Source organism: Lemur catta, chromosome 14 (genome assembly GCF_020740605.2).
Source record: "Lemur catta isolate mLemCat1 chromosome 14, mLemCat1.pri, whole genome shotgun sequence".
Taxonomy (NCBI): Eukaryota; Metazoa; Chordata; class Mammalia; order Primates; family Lemuridae; genus Lemur; species Lemur catta.
The window spans coordinates 66,328,002-66,346,763 of NC_059141.1; the positions used below are offsets into that span (position 1 = coordinate 66,328,002).

General features: G+C 43.4%; 2 protein-coding genes across 2 annotated transcripts in view; both read right to left on the reverse strand.

Annotated features, from left to right (window-relative positions):
• The window catches only part of LOC123650027, a 33,067-nt gene extending 20,787 nt beyond the window's left edge, over positions 1-12,280 (reverse strand). Inside the window, exons 1-6 of the mRNA XM_045568410.1 lie at positions 11,439-12,280; positions 11,005-11,127; positions 9,878-10,037; positions 8,701-8,793; positions 8,125-8,279; positions 7,658-7,798 (exon numbers count right to left, since the gene is read on the reverse strand). Coding sequence (XP_045424366.1) covers positions 7,658-7,798; positions 8,125-8,279; positions 8,701-8,793; positions 9,878-10,037; positions 11,005-11,043 — 588 coding nt within the window. The 5' untranslated portion in view covers positions 11,044-11,127; positions 11,439-12,280. The remainder of the gene's footprint in view (positions 1-7,657; positions 7,799-8,124; positions 8,280-8,700; positions 8,794-9,877; positions 10,038-11,004; positions 11,128-11,438) is intronic.
• Positions 12,281-12,614: 334 nt separating this feature from the next.
• The window catches only part of LOC123650026 (DNA excision repair protein ERCC-6-like), a 47,134-nt gene continuing 40,986 nt past the window's right edge, over positions 12,615-18,762 (reverse strand). Inside the window, 2 exon segments of the mRNA XM_045568409.1 lie at positions 12,615-13,884; positions 16,936-17,061. Coding sequence (XP_045424365.1) covers positions 13,843-13,884; positions 16,936-17,061 — 168 coding nt within the window. The 3' untranslated portion in view covers positions 12,615-13,842.

Consider the following 18,762-nt stretch of genomic DNA (forward strand, 5'->3'; position numbering starts at 1 on the left):
TTCCACAGCTGGGGGGGTGGGGGAGGCAGAGCTCAGGCAGTGATATGTGGCCCGGCTCCTAACAGGCCAAAGACTGATACCAGGCCATGGCCTAGGGATTGGGGACTGCAGCTATAATGTATTTTCAACTGGTATCATTTTACTTCTGGTTGAAACACTTCCTTTAACATTTTTTTAGATGGTGGATCTACTGATGATCAAGTCGCTCAGCTTTTGTATGTCTGAAAACATTTTTATTTCCAATTCATTTCTGAAAGATAGTTTTACTGGGTATAGAATTCTATGAGACAGGACATAAGGGCGTAGACAGTGAAGTAGTAGCAGCCTGGACATGCTGCTTTCAAGGGGAGGAAAGAACATTGCAAGTAGATGCCCAGCTACACACGGACCCTCTTGGAGAGAGCATTATAAATCATCACAGAAGGTATGGGAGACACTCAGAGTGAAGGAAATGGGGATGGGGAGACCCATTTACCAAGATCTCAAGGTACCTAGGGGAGACACATACAAATCAGGAAGGGTTAAAGGAGAGAACCCCAGGACCCCACCCTCTGTGCCTGGACACTGTGACTTGAGCTGTTGGAGGCCCCTACCACCACCATGGGCCTCCATTCTGATCAGGGAACTAGTTGGCAACTGTACTGTAAAGTTGCATCAGAGAGCAGGCTCAGCAGTGACCTGCTGGCCTCTGTTCCCAGGTTGCCACAGCTGAAACCAATTGAAGCTCTCAGCTCCAGAGAGCCCAGTCTACACAGGGATCAGCTTTGCTGCAGATGCCCCTGCATCACCCCTTGTTGACCCCGGGAGGGAGCAGGGAGAGGGGATTCTCTTCCATGCTTGTGACTGGGAGCCAAGCATACCACCCACCAGGGAACTTGAACAGAATGGATGATGTCACCACTTGAGAGGTCCCACGGTAGCAGCCCCAGTAGAATCTGTGTGAGGAGAGACAGCCAGCCATCTAGCAGCCCAACCCATGCAGCCCCATGCACCAACCAGCAGAACAGTTCCCCAACCTCATGTGCCATGGTGCTGAAATACACATTCCCAGGAACTTGTGTGCTGCGTGGAGGTCCTAGCCCCCATGAGCTTCCATGCTGACCAGAAGAGCAAGCCTCTGGCACTGTGTGCCATGCTTACATCCATGCAACCACGTACCCATGCACCGTGTGGTGGCCCATGAAACTACAGACCCACATGCCACAATATTTGACATCACTAGAGATTCAGACATCCAGATACAAGATGGTCATTAAACACCAGCAGCAAAGAGGACATCTCCAAGACATAGTCAGCAACCTGGTCAAAGTCAGAATGAAGGAGAAAACTCCACAAGCTGCAAGATGAAAGCAACAACTAACCTACAAAGGAAAGCCCACCAGGCTAACAACAGATTCTCAGCTGAGTCCTTGCAAGCCGGAAGGGACAGGGGCCCATTTTAATCTTCTTCAGCAGAACAACTGTCAGCCAACAATTTTGTATCCTGCAAAACTAAGTTTCATAAGTCATAAAGAAATAAAGACTTTTCCAGACAAGCAAAGGGAATTCCAGACTAAGGTAATTTGCCACCACTAGACCTGCCCTACAGGAAATGTTTAATAGTGCACTATACATAGAATAGCACAACAGATACCCTCCAGTGTAAAACACCCCAAAATTAAAGCTCACAGCTCTTATAAAACAATAGCACAAGAGGGAAGACAAAACAAAAAGATATCATTCAACATGATGAACAGAACATAGATATCATTACTAACACTGAATGTGAATGGTCTTAATGCTTCCATTAAAAGATATAGATTGGCTGAATGGATAAAAAGTCATTGCTAAAGTATATATTGTTTCCAAGAAACCCATCTAACTCACAAGGACATGTACAGACTCAAGGTAAAGGAGTAGAAATAATATTCAATGCAAATGGAAGCCTAAAGTGAGCTGGGAAAGCCATTCTCATATCAGATAAAATTGACTTTAAACCAGAAGTGGTTAAAAAAAAAAGACAAAGATGTTCATTACATAATGATAAAGGGGCAATTCATCAATAATGTATAACAAATCTAAATGTATGTGCACCAAACACATGAGCTCCCAGATGCACAAAGCAAATTCTACAAGAGCCGAGCAAACAAATAAACAGTTGCATCATAGTCACCAGGGACTTCAATATCCCACTGACAAAACTGGACAGATCATGAAATCAGAAAACAAACAAAGAAACACTGAATTTAAATGGAAACCTAGAACAAATGAACCTGACGGACATTTACGGAACACTCTACCCCAAAACTATAGAATGTACATTCTTCTCATCAGCACATGAGACATTTTCTAAGATTGCTCCTATCCTAGACCACAAAGCAAGTCTCAGTAAATTCAGAAAATCAATATCATAGCATGTAGTTTCTCAGACCACAGTGAAATAAAACTAGAAATCAATTCCGAGAGAAACTCTCAAATCCACACAAACTCACAGAAATTAAAGAAACTACTGCTAAATTTTCCTTCTGTCAATGATGAAAGTAAGAGGGAAATCAAAATGTTCTTTGAACTGAATGACAGAGGGGACATAAGCTTTCAAAAATCTATAGGATACAGCAAAGTCAGTGCTAAGGGCAAAATTCATAGCCTTAAATGCTTACATCAAAAAGATAGAAAGATCTTAAATTACCAACCTGATGTCACATCTCAAGGAACTAGAACAAGAAGAACAAACCAAACCCAAAGCCAGTAGAAGAAAGGAAATAACAGAGCTACAAATGAAAGTAAATGAAAGGGAAACAAACAGAAAAACAATAATTCAGAGGAACAATGAAACAAAAAGTTGGTTCTTTGCAAATATAAACAAAATTGATAGACCACAAGCCCAATGATCCAGAAATAGAAGGAAGAGGATTCAAATAACCTGAATGATAAATGAAAAAGGAGATGTGACAATTGATACCACAGAAATCCAAAACATCATCCATAATTACTACAAAAATTACTAGAAATCTAGGGGAAAGGGATAAATTCCTGGAAACACACAGTCTCACAAGCCAGAATCAGGAAAAAATAGAAATTTTGAACAGACCAATAATTAGCACGAAATTGAGGCATTAATGAAAAGTCCCCTGACAGAGAAAAGCCCCAGAACAGACAGATTTACAGCCAAATTCTACCAGACCTACAAAGACGAACTGGCACCTATCCTACAGAAATTATTCCATAAGATCGAGGAGGAAATCCTTCCTAACTGATTCTAAAAACCCAGTATAACCTTGACACGAAAGCTATAAAAGGGTACAACAAGAAAAGAAAACTATTGGCCACCAATATCCCTATGGACAGTGACACAAAAATCTTCAGCAAGACACTAGGAAACTGAATGCAGCAGCACATCAAAAGATAATTCACCATGATCATGTGGGTTTCATTCCAGGGATGTAAGGATGGTTCAACATACGCAAATCAATAAATGTGATTCGCTGCATAAAGAGAAGCAAAAACAAAGACCATGTGATCATCTCCATAGAACAAGAAAAGGCATACAATAAAATCCAGCACCATTTCATGATAAAAACCCTCAACCAACTAGGCATAGAAGCAGCATGCCTCAAAATGATAGAAGCTGTTTACAACAAAACTACAGCCAACATTATATTGAGTGGGGAAAACTTGAAAGCATTCCCCTAAGAAATGGGACAAGGCAAGGGTGCCTAATGTCACCACTTCTATTCAACATAGCACTGGAAGGCCTCGCTAGAGCAATCAATCAAGAGAAAGAAATTAATGGCATCCATGTTAGGAAAGTGGAGGTCAAACAATCCCTGTTTGCCATCAATATGATCCTGTATTTAGAAAACCCTCAAGATGCCACCAAAAGACTCCTAGAATTTATAAATTCACCAAAGTCTCAGGTTACAAAATCCATGTACACAAATCAGTAGCATTTCCATATATTAACAACAGCCAAGTAGAGTGTCAAATAAAGGACTCAATACAATTTATGATAGCTATGATGAAAATAAAATACTTAGGAATATATTTAATAAGAAAGGTAATAGATCTCTACAAGGAGAACCCCAAAACACTGGGGAAAGAAATCACAGATGACACAAACCAGTGGAAAATATCCCATGCTCACGGATTGGTAAAAATAACTTCGTTAAAATATCCATTCTGCTCAAGGTGATTTACAGATTCAATGGAATGCCCATCAAAATATCAATGTCTTTCTTCATAGATCTAGGAAAAATAATCCTAAGTTTCATTTGCAATGAAAAAAGTGCCTGAATAGTCACAGTATAATGCAAAAAGAACAAGTCTGGAAGCATCACATTCCCTGACTTCAAATTATACTACAAGTCTACAGTAACGAAAACACCATGGTATTTACTGGTATTAAAGTAGAGACAAAGACCAAGGCAACCAAATAGAAAACATGGAAATAAAAGCAGACGGCTATGAACAACTCATCTTCAATGAAGCAGACAAAAACATATACTGAGGAAAGGAAGCCCTATTCAATAAATGATGCTGGGAAAATTGGATAGCCACATGCAGAAGAATAAAACAGGAGCTCTATCTCTCACCATTACCAAAAATTAATTCAAGATCAGTTAAAGACTTAAATGCAAGCCATGAAACCTTAAAAATTCTAGAAAAAACAAAACAAGAAATACTCTTCCTAGTCAAAGAATTTTTGACTAAGACCCCAAAGGCAAGTAAAACAGCAGCAAAATAAATAAATGGGACTTAATTAAATGAAAAAGCTTCTGCACAGCAAAGGAAATAATTAACAGAATAAGCAGGCAACCTGCAGAAGGGGAGGAAATATTCACACACTATACATCCAGCAAAGGACTAATTTCCAGAATCTACAAAGAACTCAAACAAAATAGTGAGAAAAAAAGCAAACAACTTCATCAAAAAGCGGGCAAAGGACATGAACAGAATTTTTTCAAAACAAGATAGACAAATGGCCAAAAGTCATGAAGAAATGTTTAATATCATTAATCATTATGGTAATGCAAATTAAAACCACATGAGATTCTACCTTATCCCTGCCAGAATGGCCATTAGTAAAGTCAAAAAAACCAACAGACACTGGCATGTATGCAGAGAAAAAGGTACACTGATACTGTGTTGCTGGGACTGAAAACTAGTACAGCCTATGCAAAACCCTATGACGACTCCTCAAAGACCTAAAAGTAGGCCTACCGTTTGATCCAGCAATCCCACTATTGGTATCTACCCAAAAGAAAAGAAATCATTTTATCAAAGAGACAGCTGCACTCAAATGTTTATGACTGTACAATTCACAATTGCAAACATATGGAATCAGCCTAAGTGTCCACTGACACGTGAGTGGATAAAGAAAATGTGGTCAGAATACACACACAAACACACACACCATGGACTACTACTCAGCCAGACAAAAGGAATGAAATAATGTCATTTGCAGCAACTTGGCTAGAACTGGAGACCATTATCCTCAAGTGGAGCATTTCAGGATTGGAAAACAAATGCTACCTATTCTCACTAATAAGCGGGAGCTAAATGCTGGGTGAACATGGACACAAAAGGCATAAAGGACATTAGAAACTAAGAAGGGAGAAGGTTGGAATGGGGGTGAGGGGTAAAAATTTACCTATTGGGTACAATGAACACTGTCCTGGTGGCAGGAACACTGAAAGCTCTGCATTACAGACTATATCCATGTAACAAAAACTTTTGTACCCCCTTAATATTTTAAAATTGAAAAAAAAATAGAATTCTAGGACACAGTGTGTTTCTTTCAGTACTTTGAATGTGTCTGAGCACTATCTTCCTGCTTGCATTGTTTCCAATGACAAAGCTGCTATTCTCCTTACCTTTGTTCCTCTGTATGAAATAAGGTTTTTGTTGTTACTTCCGGTTTTCTTAATGCCTTCACTCTGGCTACACTGAAAATTTTCTCTTTTTCACTGATTTTGAGAAATTTGATCATGATATGCCTTGGTGTGGGTGCTTTATGATTCTTGCGCTCGGAATTCATTGAGCATCTTGGATCTGTGCATTCATAAATTTCTTTAGATTTGATATTTTTTCCACCAATATTTCTTCAAATATTTCTTTCTTTATTTCCCCATTCTATGGAGGCTCCACTGCACAAAAATTAAGCTGCTTGAAGTTGTCCTACACCTCACTGATGTTTTATTCTCTTTTCAGTCTTCTTTCTCTGTGTGTTTTCATTTTGTGTCATTTCTACTGCTATGTCTTTAAATTAACCAATATTTGACCTTGTGATGTCTCATCTGCCATTAATCCCATCTAGTATTTTTGTCACTGCAGACATTTTAATTTTTAGCTCTAGAAGTTTGATTTGGGTCTTTTCAAAATATGTCTTCTCTGTTTCTACTTAACTTACTTAAGAGTTCCTCTAGCTTTGAAACCTGTGAAATGTAGTTATAATATCTGGTGTAATGCACTTGTCTGATACCTTTAACCCCTGTGTGAGTCCTGGGTCAGTTTGGGTTGATGTTTATCCTTAAGATAGGTCATATTTCCTGCTTCTTTGCATGCCTAGTGACTTTTTATGGATTCCATGCCTTGGCTACTGTGCAGAAGGCTGTGATGCAAAAGGAGAGAAAGCTTCCACCATCTGTCCACTGAGTGTGATGTCAGCTTTGGCCTGTCACATGTGCTCTTACTGTGTTCTCGCACATTCCCTCTGTACCTAATTGTTGAGAGTTTTTATCATGAAACGATGTTGAATTTTCTGAAATGATTTTTCTGCCATCACTCAAGATAATCACATGGTTCTTTTCCTTCATTCTCTTAACGTGCTCTGTCATATTCATGAATCTGTGTGTGTAGAACATCCCATTGATCACGGAGAACAATGATTTTAATGTGCTGTTGAATCTGGCTGTCTGCGTTTTGTTGAGAATTTTTGCATGTATGTTCATCAGTGATATTGGTGTAAAATTGGATTTTCTTGTAGTGTCCTTGTCTGGTTTGGGCATAATGGCAATGCTGTCCTCATAAAAGGAGTTTTTTCAATTGTATTCATTTTGGGGAAGAGTTTGAGAAGTGTTCTTAGTAGTTCTTTAAATGTTTGGTAGAATTTGGCAGTGAAGCCATCAGGTCCTGGGCTTTTCTTCCCTGGGAGACTTTTACTACTAATTCAACCTCCGTGCTCATTATTGGTCTATGCTGTCTGCCTCATTCTTCAAGGTGCAATTCAAACATCACCCCTTCTGACATCTGAAGCTTCCTTAAATCCCTTCAGGCAGAATTAGTCACAGTTTCTCCACTTCTTCTAGTCACCCCTCCCCCATAGCTAGAAAGCAGCTCTGACACAAGCACAGTGGCTTATCCATCTCCACTTCCCCAGCCCTGTTGAGAGCAGCTACTCAATAAATGTGGGCTGCACTCACTCAGGCTCAGCAAATGTTCTGTGTAAAAGGCCAGGCAGGAAACGCTTTAGGCTCTGCCAGCCATAGGGTTTCTGTGGCAGCCGCTGCTCTGCTGCGGCAGCTCAGAAGCAGCCTTGGACAACACGCAAACTGTGTGTGAATGCATGGACGTGGCCGAGTGCCAGAGAAAGCTTATTTACAAACACGCTTCAGCATGAACTACTCAATAAATACCGAATGCATGAACCAGACATGTTTCCTTCTCACCCCCCAATCACCTTGCAGATGTAGAGCGGCCTCACTGGTGTGGTTGTCAACGTCGTTAACCATCCAGTTAACGAGTACACCAGCCTCTCACGTTCTGAGAGTTGCAGGAGACAGCAGAGGTGGCCAGTGGTCTCTAGAGCTTTCTCTGCCACCTGTGTCCAAAGAGACACAATGAGTTTGCCTCAGCTCGTCATTCATCTTGGTATCCCCAGGGCATGGCACAGTGACTGGCAGGCAGAGGGTGCCCAGCAAATGCAAATGACAGAACTGCATCATTACCAAGTAAGTGACTGGACAGCACAGTGTATTCTGACTGTCCCCTTTTCCGGTCAACAGGAAGAGGTGGCTGAAGAGGGTCCCCCTCCCTGGTGAGTCAGCCTTTCATAAGCAAGTGGACAGACACTGCCCCTCCCCACCTTTGGCTCCAGACTCTCCCCTTCAGCCCATCCACCCAACACCAGCTACCTCCCACTCCCACCTGGCTTTTGCTGGCCAGGGGCTGATGGCGGAAGAAAACCTGGAGGGTTTTGTCAGCCTTGGTGGCCACTTTGATGAACGCTCTGGTCATCGCTCCCTCCTGCAGAGAGGCATCGTCCAGGACAGCCTGGGCACTGGTGGCCAGTCCATGGAGCACTGTGAGGGGAGCAGGGCATTGGAGCTGCCGTCACCCTTCCCTCCCCACAGAGGAAACAGACACACAGACAGGTGCACACAGTCCCCCCTCCTGACCCCAAGAGGGCCCCTGGGGCCCTGTGCTGGCAACACTGCCCAGTCACCATCTCCCCAGCTATCTTCCCCGTGATGGCACCTGGTCCACCCAGAGGGGCAAGGGAAGGGGTGAGGCTGCCAACACTGCCGGCATCCCAATCAAGGTGGCTCTTGCCCCAACCAGGCGATGGAGCACAGCATCTGCGGACACCCTGGCCTGCTCCCAGCCACCTCCCACCCCTTCTCTGGGCTCCTGGGATCCACATTCAGAGACCCCGTCTTTTCCTGCCCTTCTTTGCTTCCTCCCTGATTCCCACAGAGATTTCCCCAGAACCCTGACCCTCACCCTGACACAGCAACAGCATGTCCTTCTCCTTGTCACTCTTCCTCAGCAGGCTCAGGATACGGGCCCACGTGGCATCCCGGTAATTCTCTATGCCTGGGAGGCAGACAGCAGGAATGACACCCCCGTCCTAGGGATGGGAGCCTTCAAGCCATGCTGTAGTGTAGGAGGCCTTACTGATTAGGAACCACAAGGCCTGGCTTCTGACCTTAGCTTTGCCTGCAAAGAGTCCGGGTAACCTGGAACAAGGTACGTCATTGACCTGAATTGCAGTTTCTGCAGCTATGTAAGGGGACCGCAGTCCTGACCTGGCTGCCTCTGGGAAGGAGCGCTGGGAGGGTAAAGCCCATGTCAGTGTGAGCACAGCACACAATGCCAGGGGCTGCCACAACCTGCACACACATCCCCTTTCAGGAACACCTGAAGGACCAAAGACATGTGCTGTCTGAGCTGGATGTGACAGCATTCGTCATGATTAGATCAGGAGTCACATTTCCAGCTTCTTTTCCTGTGTCCTCTGGGCTTATCTTATAGCCCAACCCTTGTGCCTTGTCCTTTGGAACCTGATGCCCAGAAGGCTGGCTGACTCCTCAGCCTCTCTTTGGCTCCAGCTCCAAGTGGTCAACAAAGGGCAGGGACTGTGATTTGCCTCATGACTTGATTTGTCATTGATTGAGGGATAGGAGTGGAATGGGTAAGAGAACCACGGCTGTCACCAGGTGCCACAGGGACAGCGTGGAGGACGAAGATTGTGTGGTGATTCTCTACCTGCTCCTGCTACACAATTGCTCTTCCAAGCCTCTCATCTGATCCACAGCCCCAGTATTACCTAAGCAACATCCGGTCACTGCCACCTTTGCCCCTCCCACCTCTGCGGAATGGGGGTTTCTGTTCTACCTTCTCACTCATCTCTGTTCCTCGGGCTTCTCCCCAGCCCCAGTCTCTCACACCCTAATACTGTTTCTTCTGAGCCATTCCTGGTCCCCAAGAACTCCTCCTCAGTTCCCATCAGCCCACACGGATCCTGGATTGTCACCCTCCTCCCCAACACATCCCCCTGGTGGCCCAAGTGGAGCTGTCCCATGAGAAGAATTAGGAGTATCAAGACTCTGTACAGTGACCCCTCTCCTGCTGCCCCATCCCCTTCTCACACAAACTCTCCCATCAGAAGGGTCCAGACCTGGGTGCAGACTGAGTTGCTCAGGTGCCAGCAGCAGGCTCCTTGGGGGCATTCTGTCTGCCTCGACGTCATAGAACAGCATATGGATGATCATTTCTATGCTGTGATACCCCAGAGCCAGGAGTGATGTACATGCACCCTCCAGTTCTCCCTGTGGCTTCTGGAAAGAGAAGGACTAGCTGTTCCCAGGCTCATCCCCAAGATGAGTCCTCAGGCTTCTGAGAATCAGCTTTCACCAATCAGTGATTCTCTTCTCTCAAGAAGGCAGGAGCTTACTCACCTCAACCCCACCCATCCAGCATTCACCTTCCCAGTGCTGGAGGGCAAGAGCTTCCTTGAGTGTGCAAAAGGACGAGAAGACAAGAAGGGACAAGTTCTCAGCCTGCAATGTCTCTGGCTTGTGTGTTGGGGTGAGGGTGAGTGGGGACTGGCGGTTCCAAAGCACAGAGTGTCCCCTGTAGCTGTGAGTGAACCATCAGGAGGGTGGATGGAAGTGGTGGAAACAACTTTTGAAAGTCCCTGGGAGGTCAGAGGTCTAGGTCACAAGACAACTGTGCCAGGGGAAGGCAGCTTAACTGGAAGGAGGATACCTCCCAGGTAGTAATTAACCAAGAAAATAAGATGACACATTAAGCCAGTGCCAGGAAAGTAACTACAAAACTATGTGGATGGATAGACATGTTGATCGCATGAACATTCAGTGTAGAGGTGGGCCAGCACACTGGTGAGTGGATTTATATAGGTAAGAATATTGAGTGGGACAGCTAGTTGAGTCACAATAACAAAGGTGACTGCCTATGGTATCCCAGGAGGAAGTAGTGGATGCAGGCTGAGGATCTGGTCAGGTGCTGAAGCCAATAGCACAAATCCTTCCCATTGTCCATCTCAGCTCTTTTGCCTCACCCCTTCCCTCCATTACTGGGTCTTCTGTTCTGCCTAGGTCACATTTCTTGAGGTGCACCCAGGGTGTAAGATATGGACTTGATGACACTATTTAGAGACGTGAGGTGCTTATATCCCAGGTCCCAATTGGGTCCAAATGTCATCACCCACCAAAAGAGAACTCCTGGTCTCAGACCCGGGGTCCTTTCTTCCTTTCCCCCAGCCCAGAGGCAAGGGCTCCTCACCATTCTTTTCAGATATAAGATGGTTATATCTGCCACCATCTGGCACTACCCATTGGCCAACTCCTTGTTCTGCATCTTGATTTTGAGGGCCTTCAGAGTGCCCAGCATATCTTCTGCAAAAACCTAGAGGAGAGAGGGTACTCAGGAAGAAGGGAAGGTTTCAGGGTGGAAATAATAAAGAGAATGACAATCTCTGGCAGAGAAAGGAAGAGGAGGAGTGAGTGTGGAGAAAGGATTCAAGCCTGACCAGTCGTTCTGGGAGTGAGGTTATGGGTCACATCAGGGACATGAGAATCAGACCTGGAGCTGTGAATGAACTGGACCAAGTCATGCTCTGCTCACAGGAAATTTTGCTGGGTAGGCGCCCAACCAGCTATATGGATGGAGGTGTCCTACCTTGGCTGGAGCCAGAAAGATGTCTGAGATATCCTTACCTTACCAGCTCTTTGCAGGGACCCCTCAAAGGTGTTCTTGGATGCAGTGGGCATACGCCATGCTGAGTCCCTTCTAGAGGATGTTGTGGAGTCCTCTACAGGGGATGAGGGATGCATGGTTGCTGGGCAGTACTTTAGTGACAATGAGGTACCCATGGCTGCTGATGTTTCTGTAAGGAATAAAGAAGGGGTGTTTCTCTTCTGCTGGACGTGGTTATTTTTTTCAGGGTATTTCATCATGGATGGTGAAGACATGCAAAGAATAATGCTTAAGAATCAGAAGGTGGCAGCTTGGCTCCAGACAAGACACTGCACCTCCCTACCAACATTTCCTTAGGCAATTTGCTTAACTTTTAGGGTCTCTGTTTCTTCACATGTAAAGGGAAATATGTGACCCTTGGGGGGCGTTTGAAATGTTCTAGATGTGGACATATGTATCAAAACTTCTTGAAGTGTACACCTAAATGTGGTGAATTTTAAACACATATAAGTTACATCTCAATACAGTTGATATGAAAAATCAATGGTGGTTGTACAATAGTGTGAATGTACTTAATGTCACTGAACTATACACCTAAAAATGGTTAAAGTGGAAAATTTTCTGTTAGGTATATTTTATCACAATTAAATAAACTGCCACCCAAACTCAACTGCACTCTATATACTGACAATAAACAATTAGAAAATAAACTTTTGAAAAGAGCATTTAAAATAGTGCCCAAACCAAAAAACACCAAGGAATATATCTAGTAAGAGAGGTGCAAGATCTCTACACTGGAAATCATACAACGTTGTTGGGAAGAAAATAAAGAATACCTAAATAATTAGAGGATTATATGATGGTCAGGGATTTGTACACAATATTTTAAGGTGTCAAATCTCCCTGATTGCAGAAATTTTATGCATTATTCTTTGATTAACTTAAAATTACTTTAAGCAGAAAAAAGGAAGACATATTCAACAATATTAAACGTAGCAAACAGTTAAGGACTTGAAATATCCAAATCTGTTACCCAGGGAGTCAGTATTGACCCTAAAAGAAATATTTCACTGTGTTTTTAGGGGAAGAAGGCACATGGCTTTGGGTTTACATGGAAGGTAAGAATGCTAGCAGCATACTGCCTAAGAAAACCATGCACACCATATACATGAACTTCTCTTTGTTAACTGGTGGGACTTATTGTCTGCCACTTCCTGCATGTGAAGGAACAAAATGGAAAAGCAAGAGTATCCAACTGGGCACTTCTGTTGTCCCTGGAGATCCCTGTGTCATCTCCAGAAACAGTGACATGCTCCCATCAGTGAGAAAAAGCATGAGTCACATTCTCTTATTCCTTCACTCAGCACACACATATTAAGAGCCTCCCATGGGCCAGACTTGCCAATCCCCCTAGAGGACAGGGACACAGCGAGGTGGCTCACAGGTCCTCCTCCTCTAGGAGATCCCCGCACTGAAACATACTCATTTCACCAGCACACAATACCTGCTATAAAAGGTAATAAACCGAGGAGAGATGCTGGAGGCCACTGCCTCAGGCCTCCCCCTCTCCTCAATGGCCAACCTGGAATAAATGCCTCCCTCACTCCCAGCCAGGGAGGAAAAACTCAGGGGACCTTGATCAGATCCCTCCAGTGCTCAGTCAACTACTGCCTGGAGACTGAGACAGTATGTTGAATCTGCGAAGAAGCCAGTTATTTCTGTGTTTCTCAACATCAAAGCTCTTGTGTACCAGAAAAGATCAGTTTTGAGAGCGCTGGGCCAGAGCCGAGCTTCTTGATAACCTGAGGCAATACCTGTTAGAATTCCCAGGGGCCATGACAGTTTAACTGAAGATGGCCTGTCCCTTGGTCTGGCCTGCCTTCTCTCATTGGCCGCCCGACTGTCAATCAGACACTGGCCCCACCCCTGCAGTTGGTGACTCTTTTCACAGGCTGATTCGCCCCGCCCCTTTGCCAATGGGGTCTCACGTCAACACAGACGCCCTCCCTTACCGCGATGCCACGCTCCAGCCGCGTGCCACGCCCCCGGGCCACGGAGCATGGGCTCTGTAGGTCGCGCGTGCAGGATTCCGTCCTGTCAGCCAAGCCCTGACAGAAAACCTTTGGTTCCTGTCAGACCCCTCCCTCCCCAGTCTGCTGCCGGGCTCTAGGGGGAGGGTTGGGGGCTCTCGCTCTCCACCACAGCTAAGTTCCGGGCCCAGGAGAAACCCTGGAGCCTGCAGAGCACTCAACGTGCAGCGAAGTGTCCCAGCTTTGCAAAGGGCCTTTGGAAATGGATTCAAAGGAGAGCTGTTTCCCTTGTCTGTAAACTCTGTACCATCGTCATCCGCTTGTGCTTGAACGGAATGTGTTCCAACAGCTCTGTTGAGCAGCACATGCAGAAAATATAGCTAAAGAGTCAGGGTCAATTTCTTTCAGGGGGTCTTGCCACGACAGCATTTCCAAGCTGAAATGAATCAGAATGGATAAATAGTGATTATCACAGTAAAATAGCACTCAATGATAAAAAAAAAATGAATTACTGATATGCACAACATGGGTGAATCCCACGAAATGTAATGAGAGAGGTCAGATGCAAAAACAATACAGACTGTATGATTCCATTTATATGAAGTTCTGAAACAGGCAAACTAATCTATGGTTACTATTGGGCAAGGGCATAATACCAAAGTAAAGTTTCAGGCAAAAAATAAAATAAAATAATAAAATCTGTACAGTCTGAGAAAGATATGTTAGAACTATTCACTACAATTAAGTTTCTAGCCTTTTTTTTCTTATTCTTTCAGCTTTCGTCTTTTATATTTTGATTCTTGTCTCCTGTATTTGGTAAATGATGCTTTCAAGATAGACATCATCATTTTACCAAATCAATCATTGTGTGACTTTGTTCTTGTTATGTATACATATATATTAGATCCCAGAAGGCTGGGTCTTGTTTTTTACTCAATCTAAAAGTCATATCTTTAACACAGGCATTTAATCTTTTTATGTTTACTATTATGATATAAAGATTTGGTCTTATATTTTTACTTCACTTACCATATTATATATTTTCTTTGTTTTAAATGCTTGTATGTTATTATTTTTATTTGCTTTATTTTTAATAACATTAAAACATTAATTGGTTACATAGGTAACATATTCCTTATGCTACAAACAGAAAATATATGCCTTCTTAGGCACCCCCCAGATTAACTGCACATTATCCTACAATGGAACCATGAATAAATTTATCAAAGATGAAAAATGTGCAGATCATATAACCCAACCAGGGCAAAAACAAAATTAGAAATAGATAAAAATAAAAAACAAGAAGCTCAACCACACGGATTTTAAAAATATGAATCAAAGAGAACTCTAAACTGCAATCACAGAAATTCTAGAAAGCAATAAGAAAATGAAGATACCAAAATCAAAATTTTAGAAATCGACAGGAAAACAAAATCAGGAGACTGATAAATGTATCCAAGGAAGTTGTCCTTTAAATAAACCCACAAGCCTTCAGCTCCTTAAGTACCAGGAGAGGCAGGTAACGAGAGAACATGGACACACAAACTGAGACTGAGAAGGGGAAATACACTCAAAATGAAATGAATTGAAAGAGAGTATTTGTGCAAATTAAATAAATGGGAAATTATTTTAAAATGTCAATTAACTGAACAGAGTCAAAAAAACAGTTAAAAGTCTAAACAAGTCAATAATCCTGAAACAAACTTAGGGCCAATCAGTTTCATCGGAACAATTTAAATAATATAAGAATCATGGATTTAATATCTTCTTGAGTATAAAGAAGGGAAAGCAGTCTCTTTTAAATATAAAACTAGCATAATACTGATATCAAAACCTGACAAAATTATAACAAAAAGAAACATGCAAGCTAATACTATTTATATACATGCATACTAAATCATAAATAAAATATTAACAAACAGAATAAGAACAGAGTGACTAAATGAGGTCTTTGCAAGAATGCAAAGAAATCTATTGGTGTAATTCATCACAGGTAACTGGTTAAAAGAAAAAAGGCATATGATCACCTAATTATATGCTAAAAATTTAATAAAAATGAAAAAATTTTCCGTTTCAAAAAGGGAAAAAAGTGGGATTTGTGCTTTCTCAGCATAATTAAACACACACACAGAAAAACTGGCAAAAGATAGAAACAAGTAGTTTACATTAAAATAAATAGAGATAGAACAAAATAAATAGAGATAATTAATGAGCATATGAAAAGTGGTTTCAACCTCAGTAATAATAAATGCAAAAGAACTCCACTATGAAAGCATCGCAGTTTGGCCGTGCTGCGGAGGCTGTGGGGGTGGGCTGTGCACATCCATATGAGATACTGAGATAGAAACTAGCTGGTGGGACGTGTGTGCGTAATGGCTAGTGAAATCCTTCTAAGAAGTGCATCTAAAAGAAAACACACAAAGTATGCTTTGACCTGCTATCCCGCATCCCAGAATTTGTGCTGAGGTCATAAAGCTAAAAAAAAAAAATTATTTAAGAAAGTTCATTACAACCATTTTATAACAATACACACTCCAAAAAACAGCATAAATTACTATTACTAATATAGATGATTCCCACGTTTTTCCACTTTATTGACATGGAAAGATGTCTGAAAACGTTGAAAACAAAAGGCAAACGGAGTTTATGTGGTCTTGTGGTCACATCCTCTGTAAGGATATGGCATGATCTTGGAGAGGTGTCCAGAAGGATATTCCACTAAAGTTCAAAGTGGTCATTTCTGGGAGGGTGTATGTCAGGTGATTTTTACTTTCTGCTTTTCTCTTTTGTTTAAATGTTAAAGATAATCATGTATCATTTTAGAAAAGCAGTAAGTTTCCCCTTACAATAAGCCTCCAATGGCACTTGGTGTCTACAGAATGAGGTTGGAAGTTTCTAGCCTTTCCTGCAAGTTCTTGCTGATCCGACTCACCGTTAATTAATCACTCCTGCTCACAGGCCACATGGCCTTCGCTCCACATCTGAGATAACCTCTCTATCCACGTCTAGTGGACCTCCAAGGCCCAGGTCAAAGGCTTCCCGCTGTGGAAACCTCTGCACGCTGTGCCTGTAGCTGGTTGCCACCTGTCTTCTCTGACAGGTCTTTGCCTCACAGGTCACTCATGGGCGAGGCCTCCCTGTCTTGGTGGAGGTGGGCTCCTTGAGAAGAGGGGACCCTCTTCCTCCTCAGTAATGTTCCCTTTGACTGAAGGCAGTAAATCTCCCAGTGAAGAAAGCCAATGTTTACACAAATGCTTAAATGGAAAATAGATGTCCCCAGGGAGCTTTATGTGCTTCTTGAGGACCATTAGGCTGAGATTCCAGTTGTGCACCTGAGTCATCCCTAGGAACCTTCCCTGCCTCTTCTATCTCATCTTGCTAGTTACCAGCCTTGCTGGGAAGCTGCTAGGAAAAGTCAAGGTGACCCTTCCAAACTGGCCTTCCCATTAGAACCTCTTCAGGGCTGCATGTGGGGAGTGGATCTCACCTGGCTCGTGGTGGCTTTTAGCATTTCGAGGAGCAGCAGGGCACCTTCTGTGCACAGCCCTGCCCGGAGAACTTCTTCCTGGTGGTACTTCTGCAGGAGCCACTGAAGCATGGCATCAAGGCTGTCCTGAAGGAGGAGGCTGGGGTTGTAAGACCTAGGAAGGGGACCAGCTTTCCAGCCGGTGCATCATGTTTCTGGGGGGCTTCAGTGGGAAATGCAAAACAGCATAGTAGCAGTCTAGGTGAGCCCATGTGAAAAACCCCAGCCCAGTTGATGTTGCATAAAGAAAACACACACCTCTAAGAAGGTGCTGAATGAAGACTCCCTAGCAACTTGCATCGAGTTTAGTTCCTCTGGTCTGACATCACAAGTACTCAATGTCCTAATCAACTTTAACGAATTTTTGTAAATGGGATTACATAAGACATATGAAGAATTCAAAGGCTTCAGGGGAAAGGACAGTGCAGAGTGTAGAGGAGAGAGCATGAGGTTTAGAATCAGAATGGCCTGACTTTGTCTTTTTAATATCTGAGCTCAGGCAAGCTATTCAGTTTCTTGGCAGTTCAGTTTCCTTCTCTGTGAAATGGAAATTACATTATCTACCCCATGGGATTCTTTAAATATCAAGCAAAATAAAATATGTAAAATATCTATCATGGATCCCAACACTTAGCAGATGTTTGTTTCCTACAATATGTTAGAGAAATAAAAATTTAGGGTTTCAATTACCTTAGCACAGCACGTTAAGAACTTTATTTTGAAGTGCGACCTATAATACTATTAGTCTATATCAAGATTTAAATTTGTTAACCGCAAAGATACGCAAGAGAGGTAAATTTTTTAGCCTTCTCTTTGCAAAGTCCATCCCCTCCCATATTTCACTTCAGTTCAGTTTGACTCAACTCCTTAAGACCAGGAAACAATTTCCAAGTCTGCTATTTGTCAGGTGTCCAGGAAGGTGAGGAAAAGCTGGGTTTGCTGTTCAGATGCTCGGTAACTAAGGGGGAAGGCAAGCATGCAAATGTGTTGGTACCATATAAGGTAAAGGTACACTGAGGCACAAAGGAGGAAATGGTTCCCTCTGCCAAGGGAGTCAAAGCAGGAGGTGGCATCTGAGCTGAGTGCTGGCGGAGGACACTCCACCCAGGAGGGTGATGGTGGGAACAAGGAATCAGTAACAGCCAGTCTCACTGGGGAGGCGATTTAGCGGAATCACAGATAAAGGGTTGGCGACTTGCAGCCTGCTTGGAAAGACAAGTCAGGCCCCCCGAGATGAAGGATCCCAGTGCCAGCTGTGGAGTCTGAACCTGATCCCGCAGGAGCCAAAGCAAATGAACACTTGGACCGTGTGCAAGCAGGTGAGAGTGGGTGGTGGGAAGGTGCACACAGTGAGCACAGACTCCTCGTTGGAGAAATTTGGCCAAGGAAGGACAGGAAAACAATAAACAGGACAGCAGTTGGCCACATGTGTGAATCCAGGGGCAGCTTCTAGTTTTAAGTGGGACATGGTTTAACATACTATGGTCTATGAGGAAAGAGTCAGCAGAAAATGAGAAACTGAAAGTACAGAATGAAAATGAAAAAAGGATAACTGTGGGGTGAGGTCACCCAGGGAAGGAGCTGAAGGAATCCAAGATCAGCCATGGAAAGCCTCCCTTTCCCAGGGTCAGCACAGGTGGATGGTGGATAGCAGGGTGCCGAGGCAATGCCACCCCCCAGCATCATGTAACTTCCCCAGCTGTGTCCAGATGGGGAAGATTTGAAAATGGGATGATCCAAATCAGAGACCTTCCAGAAGGGATGATGGGAGGCAGAGGCCAAAGAAGC